This window comes from Mustela putorius, unplaced genomic scaffold (genome assembly GCF_011764305.1).
Source record: "Mustela putorius furo isolate JIRA1106 unplaced genomic scaffold, ASM1176430v1.1 tig00003858_pilon_pilon_pilon, whole genome shotgun sequence".
In the NCBI taxonomy this organism is placed as follows: domain Eukaryota; kingdom Metazoa; phylum Chordata; class Mammalia; order Carnivora; family Mustelidae; genus Mustela; species Mustela putorius.
The window spans coordinates 15,060,314-15,074,709 of record NW_025422010.1 but is presented as its reverse complement, the minus strand read 5'-3'; the positions used below and the strand labels follow the sequence as shown (position 1 = coordinate 15,074,709).

The window sequence follows — 14,396 nt, the reverse complement described above, 5'->3', positions numbered from 1 at the left end:
TTACCTTATTTTTTATGATCCTTGATTCCTTATGATGATACCTGCACATTTGAGTAAGTGGTCTCTTCACATTTGACAGGTTCTCTTTTAGAGACAGTTCTTTACCAGTCAGCTCACATTGGGTTTTTAGATGTATCTAGATGTATAATGTGCTTGGTTAGGTGGGGCTTATATCAGGGTCTCTTTTGGGGAAAGGTCACTGCCCAAGCTGTGAAGTTAGGAGAGAAGGGGAAGTGCTACTCTACAGTACGAAAAGACTGCTGGCTCTGTTCCTGCCATATTCCCAGGTGCTCTGGTTAGGTTTTCTGGTCAGGTGGCGCTGGAGACTGTATTCAGTTTTGGATAGCACCATAAATTATCTTCCCTTTCCTACTGGGGTTTCAGATCAAGCCTCAGCCAGCAAAGCTTTTTGGGAATCAAATCAGAGAGAATTGCATGCTTAGCTCCCTGAATAACAGGGCTGTTGTCTTGGGTCTGCAGAAACAGAGCCACTGAGCAGGTTCTCCACTCAATTGCTGTAACTGGGGCTAGAGGGGAGGCTATTGAGATTCCATGAGCTCTTGTAAGTTTTTCTGGTTAACAGGGCTGGAGGTTGTGTTTAGCAGTGGACAGGGCTATGGATCAGTTTCCCTAACAGAGTAGAGGAAGAGAACAGACCCAAGGCTGGCAAGATTCTTCTTGGGAAGCTAATGAGGCAAACCTGTGCTCCAGACTCTGGCCAGACGGAGTTGCTGACTTTCCTCTGCAGGTGGTCAAAGCCCCAACCAAGCTCTCTTTACCAGCTCCTGAGCCAGGCAGTTTTCCAGATGCTCCAGCTAGGTTTCCAGCTTGAACAGAGCCAGAAGCTATACTAGCCATGGGTAAGGTTATGAATTAGTTCTCCTGCCTGAGCAGAGCAGGAGAACAGGCTCTAGTTGCTCTTTGTGGTCTTGACTTAAACCAACCCATGCCCCAAGTTTATTGTCCAAATGAGGTCCCTAGCTTTGCTCAGTGGATGATCACTTCTGCCTTCCAGGCTCTTAGCTCAGGTATTTCTGAGCTGAGAAGCATTTCAGGAGTCTAGACAGGCTTTCTGATCAGGTCGAGCTAAGAGCTACACTGAGCAGTGGGTGGAGCTATGGATTAACTCCCCTACTTGGGCAGAGGTGCAGGCTCAGGCTTTCTGAGTTCTTTTCTCCTCTCTTATATTTCACTATATAGAGAAGTGGTATACTGGAAAATAATTACCTTTTACTGAAAAAATATTACTCAAGTCCACATTTCTGTTACCTCTATACAGTTTCAGGTTGAAACTGTTTCAACCAAATCTCTTAGTTTGGAAGAACTTTTAATTCTGGTAGTAATGTTTTATATAGCTCCTGGTGAGTTGTTTGTCCCTCAATAAGGGTCTTTTTTTAACTTAATGGAGAATCAAGAATTTTCACATGGACCTTTGACAAATCAACAGAAACACTTATCTACCCTGATAACAAGGTAGAAGATTCTGTTCTTCATCTTGGGCTCTGCCCTACATGTCTTTCAGACTTAGTTAAATCTCACTGTGGGGTACCTGGGTGGCTCAGATGGTTAAGCATCTGCCTTCGCTCAGGTCATGATCAAGCCTGAAGGGATCCTGGGATCAAGCCCCATGTTGGGCTACCAGCTCCGTGGGAGTCTGCTTCTCCCTCTGCCTCTCCCCCTGCTTGTGCTCTCTCTCTTTCTCCATCTCTATCTCTCTCAAATGAATAAATAAAATCTTTAAAAATAAATAAATTTTTAAAAATCTGATTACTGAGGCCTTGTCAAGGGAAGAAGTTGTAAAAGATGAGTTAATAGAGTTTGCCTGCCTTCACCTTAGATGTACAAAAAGTCTTATATGAGTGTCTTTGGAATAGGATAGAAGTAGATCTGGCAAGCAACTCTGGGCTAAGAACTTAGGAATCTGATATGTAAGTTCTGGGATAAGAAAAATTAATGAAATATTTTTAGTAGAAACCACATTCCTTTTTCATTCCTAATGCATTATACTAGATACACATTTATAAGTTTACATTTCATAGCAATTTTATTTACATTTTCTAGTGATTTTTTTCATGTTTGGAAGGTTGTATTTTTAAAACAATTTATAAAAATAGGTGTTCCAAAATGGAATTTCTTTGCCTTAAAAACCCTTAGCCATTTTCCTTTTGGCTTACTATTATAAACATCTGTTTTGCTATAATGTATTATCTGTTATCACTTTTAAGCTTTAACAATTGCATTTCTGAATATTTCATATTGTGATCAATCTGAAGTTCATATTTATACATACTGAAGGAGTCTGTAGATAACATTTAAGCACCAAATTTGAGTTCATATAAAAGAAGAATAATCCTTTTTGGTTCATCTTTAATGTGGCAGGCTTTTTTTTAAGTTTCTCAGAGTTCCATCAAAACGTGTATTATCTCTCAATGAATTAGTAGTAGTATAAACATCAGCATATTTTGTAGAAGTAAATATGGAATCCATCCTTTTCTAATTCTAATGGATTAAGTTGCTAAAATAGCAAAAGGATTACATTTTAATGCTCAATAATATAATCTAAAGACTTTCAGCCCTGCAATAATGTAAATGCTTCTAAAAGTGACACTAAATCAAATGTTACAAAACATGAAAGCTATGTGTTTTTCTCACATTTCATCAACTTAAATATGTTGCTTGTGTACTTACTAGTTACATAATGCCATGAAAGAAAGCTCACCTTTATTTGATGACGGACAACCTTGGGGAGAAGAAACTGAAGATGGAATTATGCATAATAAGGTACCTTACATTAACACAAACATTAGTTACCTTGGTATTTTAACTGTGTCACTATTGAAATTAATGCAGTCAGTCACCTAGGTGGCTGAGTCAGTTGTCTACCTTTGGTTCAGTCAGTTGTCTGCCTTTGGCTCAGGTCGTGATCCCAGGGTCCTGGGGTAGAGCCCTACCTCAGGTTCCTGCTCAGTGGGGGCTCTGCTTCTCTCTCTGTTCCTCCCCCCGCTCATGCTCTCTTACTCTATCTCTCCCAAAAATAAATTAAAATCTTTTTAAAAAAAAATTAATATAGTCTTTTGTAGGGTTTGTCTTTTTGCTTCCTGAAAAATTTTAAAATTGAATTTTTTTCATCTTAAATTTATTCTTGGAATCACATTGTAATTTCTTAAAATTAAATAGGCATAGAAATTTTAAATGTTAACTAAGGGAGGCACATGGGTGGTGCAGTTGGTTAAGTGTCCAGCTCAAGTCATGATCTCAGGGTCATGACTCGATCTCAGGGATCGAGTCCTGCAGCTGGCTCCATGCCCAGCTTGGATTCTGCTTGAGACTTTCTCCCTCCCCCTCTGCTCCTTCTCCCCCATGAGCGGCCACATGCTTATGTACTCACTTGTGCACTCTCTCTCTCTAAAATAAATAAATCTTTTTTTAAAAAATAATTAATTAAATGTTAACTAAGTAAGTAGAAAAGCATGGAAATTGGAATTAAATCGTAACATGTTATTTTCTTATATATAAATACAACATTTCTTTCCTTGCCTACCTTTTATAATGAAGATAGCAGTACTGGCAACATAAGTCTAAGATAGTTCTTTGTCAATAGAAAACATAAGTCTTAAAATACTACATGTAGGGTTTATGTTTTGTTTTGGCCTTTTTAGTTAGGCGTATTACCACTTAGATCCAAGGTACCACTTCCAAAAGAGATTGAGATAAAAGTAAACATGATCTAAGTTGGTTCCCAATCCGTACTTTACTGGAGCCTAAACTATGTAACTAACCTCACCCTATTTCCTAAAATAAGCAAATGTATGTGTCTGAATAAAGCAAATACTACCTCTAAGGAATAGATTTATAATATTAAGATTAAAATTAATGTGCCCTAGCACATGTAAAAGATCAATCACCATGCAGGTCCCTAAAAAGAAAACTTACTTTCTGTGCTAATTCTAATCAGCACTCTTTGGAGCATTTGCAATAAAAAGAAATTGGCAAGAAACTTTAGTCTCAATTTTTATTACTACCTGGGAAATAGGTCAAGGAGGTATGATTACTTTTTTTTTTTTTAAACAGAGTAACCATACCTTTTACTGCTTCAGCAATGATCCCTGCTGGAGAAGCAGTTAGAAAGCCTTGGATCCTACCCCAGAGAATTCTCCCGTGTTACAATATGTGCCCTGGACTAGATTTATCTGTACCTCATTTTGCAGCCAAATATAACACTTACTAAATATTAAATTTTTTAACATTTATCCTGAAGGTTAAACCAGTAAAAGTTATTCTTGTAATTTTAGCTGTTATTTCAAATGACAATATACAAGAACAGGACTTTAGAAATTTTAAAGCACTGCTCTATATAAAATATTATTTGAAAATATTTTAAATTAAAGAAGGTTATCAAAGTATACAATTTCGCCAGATTCTGAGCCTCACCTTGTGGATCCAGAAACTCAGTTTGTTAGTAGCAGAGCATTTGACTGTAGAAATTTGATTTTTTTTATATCTGCAAAATCAAAATTGACCAAGCTTAAAGAAACTGATTCACTGTCACCAAATTCACCAGAAACTGATCTGAAATAGAGTGAAAATATATTAATTTATCATCAGTGGTATACCTTTCTAGTTAGAGGAATACTCATACTGCCTATTTAGGATACCCTTTCCATATCAACCAAGTAATATGGAGGTTGTTTAATTAGCAAAGAATCAGCGCAAAGGGAATTGGTTTGTCTTGAGGGATATTTATTTCATATAGGCTTTGGAAAATTCTAATCAGTCATCCGTACCTCCTAACAAAGCACACATCTTCAGTGACCAAAACACCTCGTAATGGCAAAATATAGTGTTTTTTTCTCTTGGATAAATATTAAGAATGCTAATATTCTACTATTTAGATATCTACTAACCATGCCATTCTTTTTAGACTGAAGTTAACAATGTAACTACAGCCTTCATTCTGATTTTCAAGTCTTAAGGTCCCTTCAAAATGTGTGACAGGCAGTTAATGAACCATTATATTTCCAATGAAAGAAATTCTTCATTATATTTCCACTCTGTTATAACCTAGGGACATTCAGTTTAATTGGACTTTACATCATCATCAATTCATTTAAGTTTTTCATAAGGTTAATTGCATAAAGATGAATGAGCATTTTATGTTGACTTATATTTATTAATAAGCTTCCTTGTTTAACCTCAAAATTCTGAATGTATGGTTTCTTTATTGTTTACGAAGTATCACCTTTATCCAAATTTAAGTTGTTCTTTATTATTTTCAGTCACATTACAAGTAGCAGACTGAGTAAATCTGTGCAACATAATTAATGATAGATCCTAGGTTTATGTCTCATTTATAGGAGTTCTTATAACTAAGTATTCCTGACTTTTCTTTTTTTTTTTAATTCAAGTTTAAATTTTCACTTAGAAAAATGAAACAAACTAAATAGAGAATAATAGCTTTGTTTTTAAATCTGCTTAACCCAATCAGTTGTTTTTGGACTACACCATAAAATGCTATGAGAGTTTCATGACTGGGGCTGACAGTTTTGAAGAGATGAATGCAGAGTTGCAGTCAAAGCTGAGTAAGTGTTCTCATTCCTAGTGTGCTTGCTATTACTCATGTATTAAACTCTTTTTGTGGAGTGGTAAAATCCACACCCAGTTTATGTGAACTACTCTAAATGTGTTTGCATGCCTACTAATTTTTGTCTTCATTGTTTCTTTGGTGGAGAGAAGTGATAGTAAGCAGGAAAGAATTCCAGTTTTGGAGGCAAACCTCTTCCTGGCTACGTGACCTTAACAAATTACTTAACCTGTCTAATGAGGTTTTGCAAGATTAGGTGGCCATGTATGTTGAGTATCAGACACACTACCAGGAACACAGAAGATAAACAGCAAATGTTATTCCTGTGATATTCCTATGATATTCTTGCTTTATTGTTTGAGAAATTACCAATTAGTGAGAAGTCTTAAGGTCCCTTCAAAATGTGTGACAGGCAGTTAATGAACCATTATATTTCCAATGAAAGAAATTCTTCATTATATTTCCACTCTGTTATAACCTAGGGACATTCAGTATTTCCTAGCTAACTCTAAAGTGGTCCAGAGGAATTAATTTAATCTTTTTTCCTTTATTGAAATAGTCTTAAATGTAAAATGGTAGAATGGTGGCTAAAACAGATAAATTTAAGATGTGTAAAACTATTTCTTCAATGAAATCAATCAAAACAGGAGAATATCACCTTGCCACTATCGGCACAAAAGGTGAAAGCATTTCCCCTATGTTCCCATTAGACGTATCTTCCTGAAATAACAAGACAGTTTCAGCTTGTCAGCATAAGAAAGGGAGCAAGGTAAATGATGTTTCATTTTAAAAGAGGAAAATTCATAGTGATCTAATATAAAAAGCATCTAGTGAATTCATTTATTGACACAATATTTATTGTATACCTACAGTGGGCAAGTCACCTTAGGCACTGAGGATACAGTAATGAATAAGAGATAGAAAATCCCTGTCCTAGGAAGTTACCTCTACTAGATATAATAATCAAATTAAAAACCATAAATCAAAGGGTGGTAACTCCAAGAACAAACATAAAGCAAGGTAAGAGGGTAGAAAGTGTAGTGAATGGAAAGGTTTGCTACTTTACAGGGTAGGATATCCTTCACTGGTAGCATTCTGAGCAGAGACCAAAAAGGAAATAAGGGAAAGAGCAATGGTGAAGACCCAGGGGATAAATGTTTCTAGGCAGAATTGAGATCTTACTAAGTTTTGGGGTTTTCTCTCCAGAGGATTTGTTTAATGTAGATGCTTCCAAGCTGGAATCATTAGCAACAAAAAACAAAGCACTGAATGAACAGATTGCAAGATTGGAACAAGAAAGAGAAAAAGAACCGGTTAGTAAACATGTTTATTTCATGAATAGGTTTATATACTTAGCTGTTTTGGACTATTGGATCTCCTTAGAGAACACCAGCTATTTCTTTATCCAAAAAAAAAAAAAATTAACAAAATAAGCTTCTTAAATGTTTTTACATAGGACAGAACTCTCCATGAAAACATGTTTGGTATCTCTAGAGCTTTGTTTTCCCTTGTGATCTCTCAGTCTTGAACTAATGGTGTTCAGAATATGATGAAAGAGTCTTACCTATTTACATAAGTCCAAAAAGATCTTTTGAACAAGATCCCCATGTTTCACACCTCTAGGGAGCACAATTTATAAGAAGCCCTGAGTTAATGAAAAGGGAATGGCGATAAGTGTGTTTATGTAATGTTACTGTATTCTAAGAGCTTTCTAAAAGCTAGATGATAATATCCAGATACCTAATTTTATTTGGGGTTTTAATATTAATGAATTGCCTAGACTGTTCTGTAAAACATCAGATTTTAAATGTTTCTTCTTATTCATTCTGGCCCTTGACTTTTTGTATCCCAAACTGACTTCCCAAAAAGTACCTTTTCTTAATTAGGTAATAACATAACAGCAAAGTTCCCTTTTAGTTCTTTGGCTCCCTCTAAAAGGGATAGAAAATGCTAATATACCTTTCTCTAAGATGAATTTTAAAATATTGTGTTATTTTCAAGTAAAGGAATGGTTATCAATTAGAATTTTTTTTTTCTTTTAAAGAATCGTCTGGAGTCATTGAGAAAATTGAAAACTTCCTTACAAGCAGATGTTCAAAAATATCAGGCATATATGAGCAATTTGGAGTCTCATTCAGCCATTCTTGACCAGAAACTGAATGGTCTTGATGAAGAAATCTCTAGAGTAGGTAAGCACAACCAATGCTAAAAGAGGACCTTCAGACTGGAATGGGGACCTGCCTGGGGTTTATCACATACACAGACAACTTTGTCATCCATATCATTTTTTCGTTAATGATGAATTGGCTATAGCAGGCCACCAAATTTTCAATGCCTTCTGCATATATTGGTTTTCTGAGGCTGCTATCGAAAAAACCCACAAAATTGGTAGATTAGAAAAATAGAAATTTGTTCTAAAGGCCATAAGTTCAAAATTTAGCACAGCCAAGCTCCCTCCAAGGACTCTAGGGAAGAATTCATTCCTTGTCTCTTCCAGCTTCTGTTTCCTGATGGTATTCCTGAGCTTTTGACCATGTCACTCCAATTTCTGCCTTCACCCACACATTGCCTTGTCTCTGTATGTGTGTCTCCTCTTCTGTTTGTGTTTGTTTCTCTCAGCCTCTATCTTTTAAGAACATTTATGATGTCATTTAGGACCCACTGGATAATCCAGGGCATAATAATGAGATGAGATAATCTCATCTCAAAATATTTAATAATATCTGCAAAAAACCCTTTTCCAAATAAAGATTTACAAATTTAGGATTTCATATGTTTGGGTAACCATTATTCAACCTAATACACCTTCTAACATGTTCTGTTGTCTGATTTTTTAAAGCCAAGAGGGACCTAATCTAAAAACATATGATACCTGATATAAATATATATTCTATTCTGCCTTGTAATTAATAAGCCAGATTCTTAAACCTCTCCTGGCTTCAGTCTGCTAGAATTGTCTTATTACTACTACCTCCTAAACCACTTGGCAACTTAAGCTGATTGAAAAAGTAAGATGGAAAGATGAAAGTACTACAATTCTTTGGAAGCAAAAGCCCAATTAAAGAAAGTCTGTTTATATCCTGTGAGTTCCTAACCTTGTTTTTCATAAGCACATATCAGTCATAACTGTAAAATTAAAAATACTGTAACACATGGATTGATATTTCTGTACTGCCAGAAGGCAAGCAAAGGGAAGTATTCATAAATCACAGAGCCATTGGATGGCACTTTACAAAATGAATAATCCTATGGACCTATTGTACTATTTTGTAGGTGTTTGTCCACTTCAGTTTTATTCTTACAGGATTTTACAGACTGTGTCTGTCTCACATAGGATTTGTGTAGATAGTCCTTAGGATATTTGATTTAATGCTTAGTCTATATAATATTAACCATCTGTCAAGTCAAAGATAATAATTATATGGAGTATTTGTTTAAATCAGCTTAATTTTTCCAAATAATTCTGATTACATATATTAGATTTGCTCTAAACCAAGCCTTTAAATAATTTACAGTTGGTCCCTAACATTTGTTCTCCGTGATGACAAGAAGCCATAAACTAATTTTTTATCATAACAATATTTGTAAGGCAGGGATGCCTGGATGGGTCATTTAGTTAAGCATCTACCTTCAGCTCAGGTCATGATCCCAGAGTCCTGGAATGGAGTCCCATATCAGCTCCTTGCTCAGCAGGGAACCTGCTTCACCCTCTGCCTGCCGCTTCCTTTGCCTGTGCTCACTTTCGCTCTCTGACAAATAAATAAAATATGTTCGAAAAAAACCTATTTGTAACTCAATACTTTATAATAGTCTGTCTTCCTCATTGGTATTTATCAAGAGAATTTTCATATTCCTACTTTTCTTGTGAGAATTTTTTCCCCATAATTGCAAGCTAAAGAGGTGAAAGAGATACTTTAGCCATCATTTACTATTCTAGATTGATTTAATTTGGGATAATTTTATAACTTAAACTAAGATGTTTTTATTCTGAGTATTTTAAGTTTCATAATTTTTTTAAAGATTTTATTTATTTATTCGACAGACAGAGATCACAAGTAGGCAGAGAGGCAGGCAGAGAGAGAGGGGGAAGCAGGCTACCCGCTAAGCAGAGAGCCCAATGTGGGGCTTGATCCCAGGACCCTGAGATCATGACCTGAGCCGAAGGAAGAGGCTTTAACCCACTGAGCCACCCAGGCGCCCCTTTCATGATTATTTAAAGTCACTCACAGCCAAGAATCAAAAAGACCTAATTAAACTGTCTGGATATAAATAGATCTAGAGATAGGAAGATAGATAGATGGATGGATGTACATTGTACAGATTCCTGTGATATATAATGTTTTACTTCATCTATTTTTATATTGAACTCAAATGTGGGACTTCACAAGAACAGTGCTACAATAATGAGTTATAACAAAGCTAAGATCTTGATCCTGTAAAGCCATGGAATCATTGTCTTGGCCCATTTGGTCATGCATATTCTCATCCATCTATTCCAGCCTGCCTAAAAGTACTGCCATATTCTTTATAAGCTGTGAATAACAAAAGGTTGGAAAATACCATTCTGTATAACCCCAAATATTTTAAGTTTGATAACGTTTCTTGCCCTTTGCATGATCATTTCCTGTTCGTAAGTATCATTTTGTCTTAGTACAATAATATACTCATTCTTGCTTATAAATTTTGGCAAATAGAAGGGCACTTGGGTGGTGCAGTCATTTAAGCATATGACTCTTGGTTACAGCACCAGTCATGATTTTGGGGTCCTGGGATCAAGATCAAGCCCCATATCAGGCTCTGCTTAGTGTGGAGTCTGCTTGAGATTCTCTCTCTCTCACTTTGCCCCTCCCACCTGTACTCACACTCTCTCAAATAAATAAATACTTAAAAAAAATTTTTGGTAAGTAGAGCAAGAACTTAACCACTGTAGTTACTTACTGTTTGATCAAACTACTGAAAATGCCCATGAATAAGAATAAAGTGATGTATTTAAATATAAATATTTTTATATTTGTGAAGAATTTGTGGGGTTTTTGATTATTGCTGAGAATCATGCTGGAGTATAAAAATCATTTGAACTGAACATTGGCAGACTATTCCTTTTAAGTGTAATAATTCTTTTTTTTTTTTTTTAAAGATTTTATTTATTTATTTGACAGAGAGAGATCACAAGTAGGCAGAGATGCAGGCAGAGAGAGAGAGAGAGGAGGAAGCAGGCTCCCTGCTAAGCAGAGATCCCAATGCGGGACTCGATCCCAGGACCCTGAGATCATGACCTGAGCCGAAGGCAGCGGCTTAACACACTGAGCCACCCAGGTGCCCTAAGTGTAATAATTCTTAATCATTATGTGTGGGGCCATATTTTTTTCATGTAGCACTTTCTGAAAATCATGCAAGCCAATAGGGAAGTAAGTTTCTAACATAAAATTTTAGTTGTATCATCTTTCAGAAATGTTATTAACAAGGTGAGATCAAATAGAATCATCCCCACAAAGAGAAGAGAAAAATATACATGTACATAACTTGGAAATTTAGACATATTAATCAGTTCTATTCCATAATGGCATCAGGGTGCATGGCTGGCTCAGTGAGTAGAGCATGCCACTCCTGATCTTGGAGTTGTGAATTTGAGCCCTACGTTGGGTGTAGGGATGAGTTAAAAAATTTTAAATCTGGGGTGCCTGGGTGGCTCAGTGGGTTAAAGCCTCTGCCTTCAGCTCAGGTCATGATTTCAGGGTCCTGAGATTGAGCCCCACATCAGGCTCTCTGCTCAGCAGGGAGCCTGCTTCCTCCTCTCTCTCTGCCTGCTTCTCAGCCAGTACTTGTGATCTCTGTCTGTCAAATAAATAAATAAATAAAATCTTTTAAAAAAATTTAAATCGGCTTCAACAATGTTTGAAAAATAAATAAATAATGGCCTCAATTTCTTTGTAGGAATTGAAAGAACTTAACAAATTTGTTTTCTTCGATGCAGAGCTAGAATGTGAAACAATGAAACAGGAGAATACTCGCCTGCAGAATATTGTCGATAACCAGAAGTACTCAGTTGCAGACATCGAAAGAATAAATCATGAAAGAAATGAATTGCAACAGACCATTAATAAATTAACCAAGGACCTAGAGGCTGAACAACAGCAGTTATGGAATGAAGAGCTAAAATATGCCAGAGGAAAAGAGGCGGTATGTCATCCCATTTCCACAGTGGCATCTTAGAGCTGACATTCATAAAGGTCTACACCTATTAAGAAAAACTGAGTGGGGAGAATAAATTGGCTAAGAGTTAAAACTTTAGCATTGACATTTTACTAAAACACGCTCATCCCTAAAACACACATGTCACTTCCAATAACACCCCAATTTCTCTCCATCAGATTTAAGGTAGTCTATTTTTTAGCAGTGACCAAGAAATAAGCAAAAATGTCTCTTAAGTCCATGAAAATAATATTCATAAATCACATGCCTTTTATTCTAGAAGAGGATTTGAGTCATCCTTTATTTACCTATTCACCATTCAAACATTTGTTTAACATCTGCTGTGTGCCACTTCCCATGCTGAGCTCAGAAGAATAAAGATATAAAGACAGACTCTCCCCTAAAGAAACGTCCAGTCTAGTTGATATGAGACCATGTGATCAGACCTCTAAAAGATGTTTGCACAGGGTATTGAGGAAACATACAGTATTCTTAATGCAAATGTAGTGTTTGTGGTGTGGGAAGTTGTATGAGGTAATTTTTAGAAAGGTTTCCTTGAAGAGGTAACATCTGGACTGATTTGGGAAGTATAAGTAAGAGTTCTCTTGGCAGGGACACCTGGGTGGCTCAGTTGGTTAGACGACTGCCTTCGGCTCAGGTCATGATCCTGGAGTCCCGGGATCAAGTCCCACATCGGACTCCCAGCTCTATGGGGAGTCTGCTTCTCCCTCTGACCTTCTCCTCGCTCATGCTCTCTCTCACTGTCTCTCTCTCAAGTAAATAAATAAAATCTTTAAAAAAAAAAAAAGAGTTCTCTTGGCAAGGGTAGGGGAGTCAGCAAACAAGTATATGGGCAAGGTCAGAGAGAAAATAGTGTGTTGTACTCTAGCATCAGAATCTTTTCATATGGCTGGAGCTTAATAGCATGGGATAAGGGCACACCAAAAGAGAAAACTCAAGAGAAAAAGCATATACCAGACAATAATGATTCTTTTCATATTTGAAAGTTTGGACTTTATCCTGAAAGCTCCAAGAAGCCCTTACGATTTTTAAACATATGACATTTCAGAAAGATCTCATTTTTGGTCATGTGAAAAATGGATTGGAAGGGAGCAAAACAGATAAGGATCTGTGGAAGTAATGCAGTAAGAAGTTATGAGCTAGATTTAGATAGTGCTAGTGGAGATTCAAAGAAGTGGGTGGATTCTGACTACTTAGGAGGTGCTCTTAGGAGGTAGAGTGAATAAGACCTGATAAAAGAAAAAGGGTGCATTCACCGTGTCTGGCTTGGTGCTTACTCCAAAATAGAAGAGAAGTGGCCAGTCAGGAATAGGGACGGTATGCTGGACCTGTTATGTCCATGGAGCATCCAAGTGAACATATTTAACAGGCTATTTTTCTTTGAGTCTGAACCTCAGCATAAAATATGAGGGTTTGCAATGTAGATTAAGTAAAAATCAGTATGTATTGTGACTGAAACCACAAGGGTAGATGAATTCACCAAGGAAGAATTCACAGGAGGAAGGGAGCACCAGCATCTTAAAGTGGACAAAGGTTCCTCAAGAGAAACCTAAAAGTAACTGAGGACTAGCCAGAAAGATCACAAGGATAGAAACTGAGAAAGGAAGTCGGGAAGGAATTAGCATTGTCAAATGCAATAAGGGGATTTAAAAGTTTCTGTCAGATTCCTAACAGCAGCCACTAGTGACTTTCACCAAAACCAAATTACTTGACTTCATTTCAGTTTTTTGTTTGTTTCTTTGTTTGTTTAAGATTTTATTTATTTATTTTACAGGCAGAAATCACAAGCAGGCAGAGAGGTAGGCAGAGAGAGGTGGAAGCAGGCTCCCTGCTGAGCAGAGAAGCCAATGCAGGGCTTGATCCCAGAACCCGGGATCATGACCTGAGCCAAAGTCAGAGGCTTTAACCCCTGAGCCACTCAGGCGCGCCTTCACTTCAGTTTTATAGGTAGCACATTATTCTTTTAGCCAACATTGTTGAGAAAGTGTGCATATTGGCCATATGAATTTCTAGATAATTAAAGATTATCCTTATTTTTGTTGGCAATCCCTTAATAAATGTTCTATACTTCTGTTTGCTATACTTCTTGCTACCTATGCAGTCTTTATTACTCTTTAATGTAGCTCTCAGTAGGTATGAACTTTTTCTTAATGATTTAGCGTAATCGTGCATGTGACACCAACATATTCTAAGACAGCAATAAGTTAACAGGTTATCTAGGAACCAAATAAAACTTTCCTATCAAATAATTCCAAAGTGATCTTTTCTGCTATTATACACTATTGCATTCTTAAGAAAAGTTATTTAAGACTCTTTTTTTAAGAAAAGGTAATAAAATGTGTCTTTCAAAGGGCTTTTTTTTTAATGGAAAAAATAAACTAGAGAGTTTCAAAATTAACCTTCGAAGTGTTCTACCCTAGTATTTTCAGTTATAATGTTTGTTTATTGGTAGGTATAGTACTAAAATATATACCTCACTGAGAAAGATTTAGTCTCATTTTGCTTCAAAGGTAATGTGGTTTTGTATCATATTAGTGCCGGCACTTTCCTTAGTACATTATTTCTTAAAAATATTTATCACTGTTAAAATGAAAAAAGTAAT

General features: G+C 36.3%; 1 protein-coding gene across 1 annotated transcript in view; it reads left to right on the top strand.

Moving 5' to 3' along the window:
• The window catches only part of NDC80 (NDC80 kinetochore complex component), a 47,340-nt gene that overhangs the window by 9,738 nt on the left and 23,206 nt on the right, over nt 1–14,396 (top strand). The window contains exons 6-10 of the mRNA XM_045065414.1: nt 2,692–2,781; nt 5,486–5,579; nt 6,788–6,894; nt 7,626–7,770; nt 11,556–11,761. Of these exons, the coding sequence (XP_044921349.1) occupies nt 2,692–2,781; nt 5,486–5,579; nt 6,788–6,894; nt 7,626–7,770; nt 11,556–11,761 (642 nt within the window). The remainder of the gene's footprint in view (nt 1–2,691; nt 2,782–5,485; nt 5,580–6,787; nt 6,895–7,625; nt 7,771–11,555; nt 11,762–14,396) is intronic.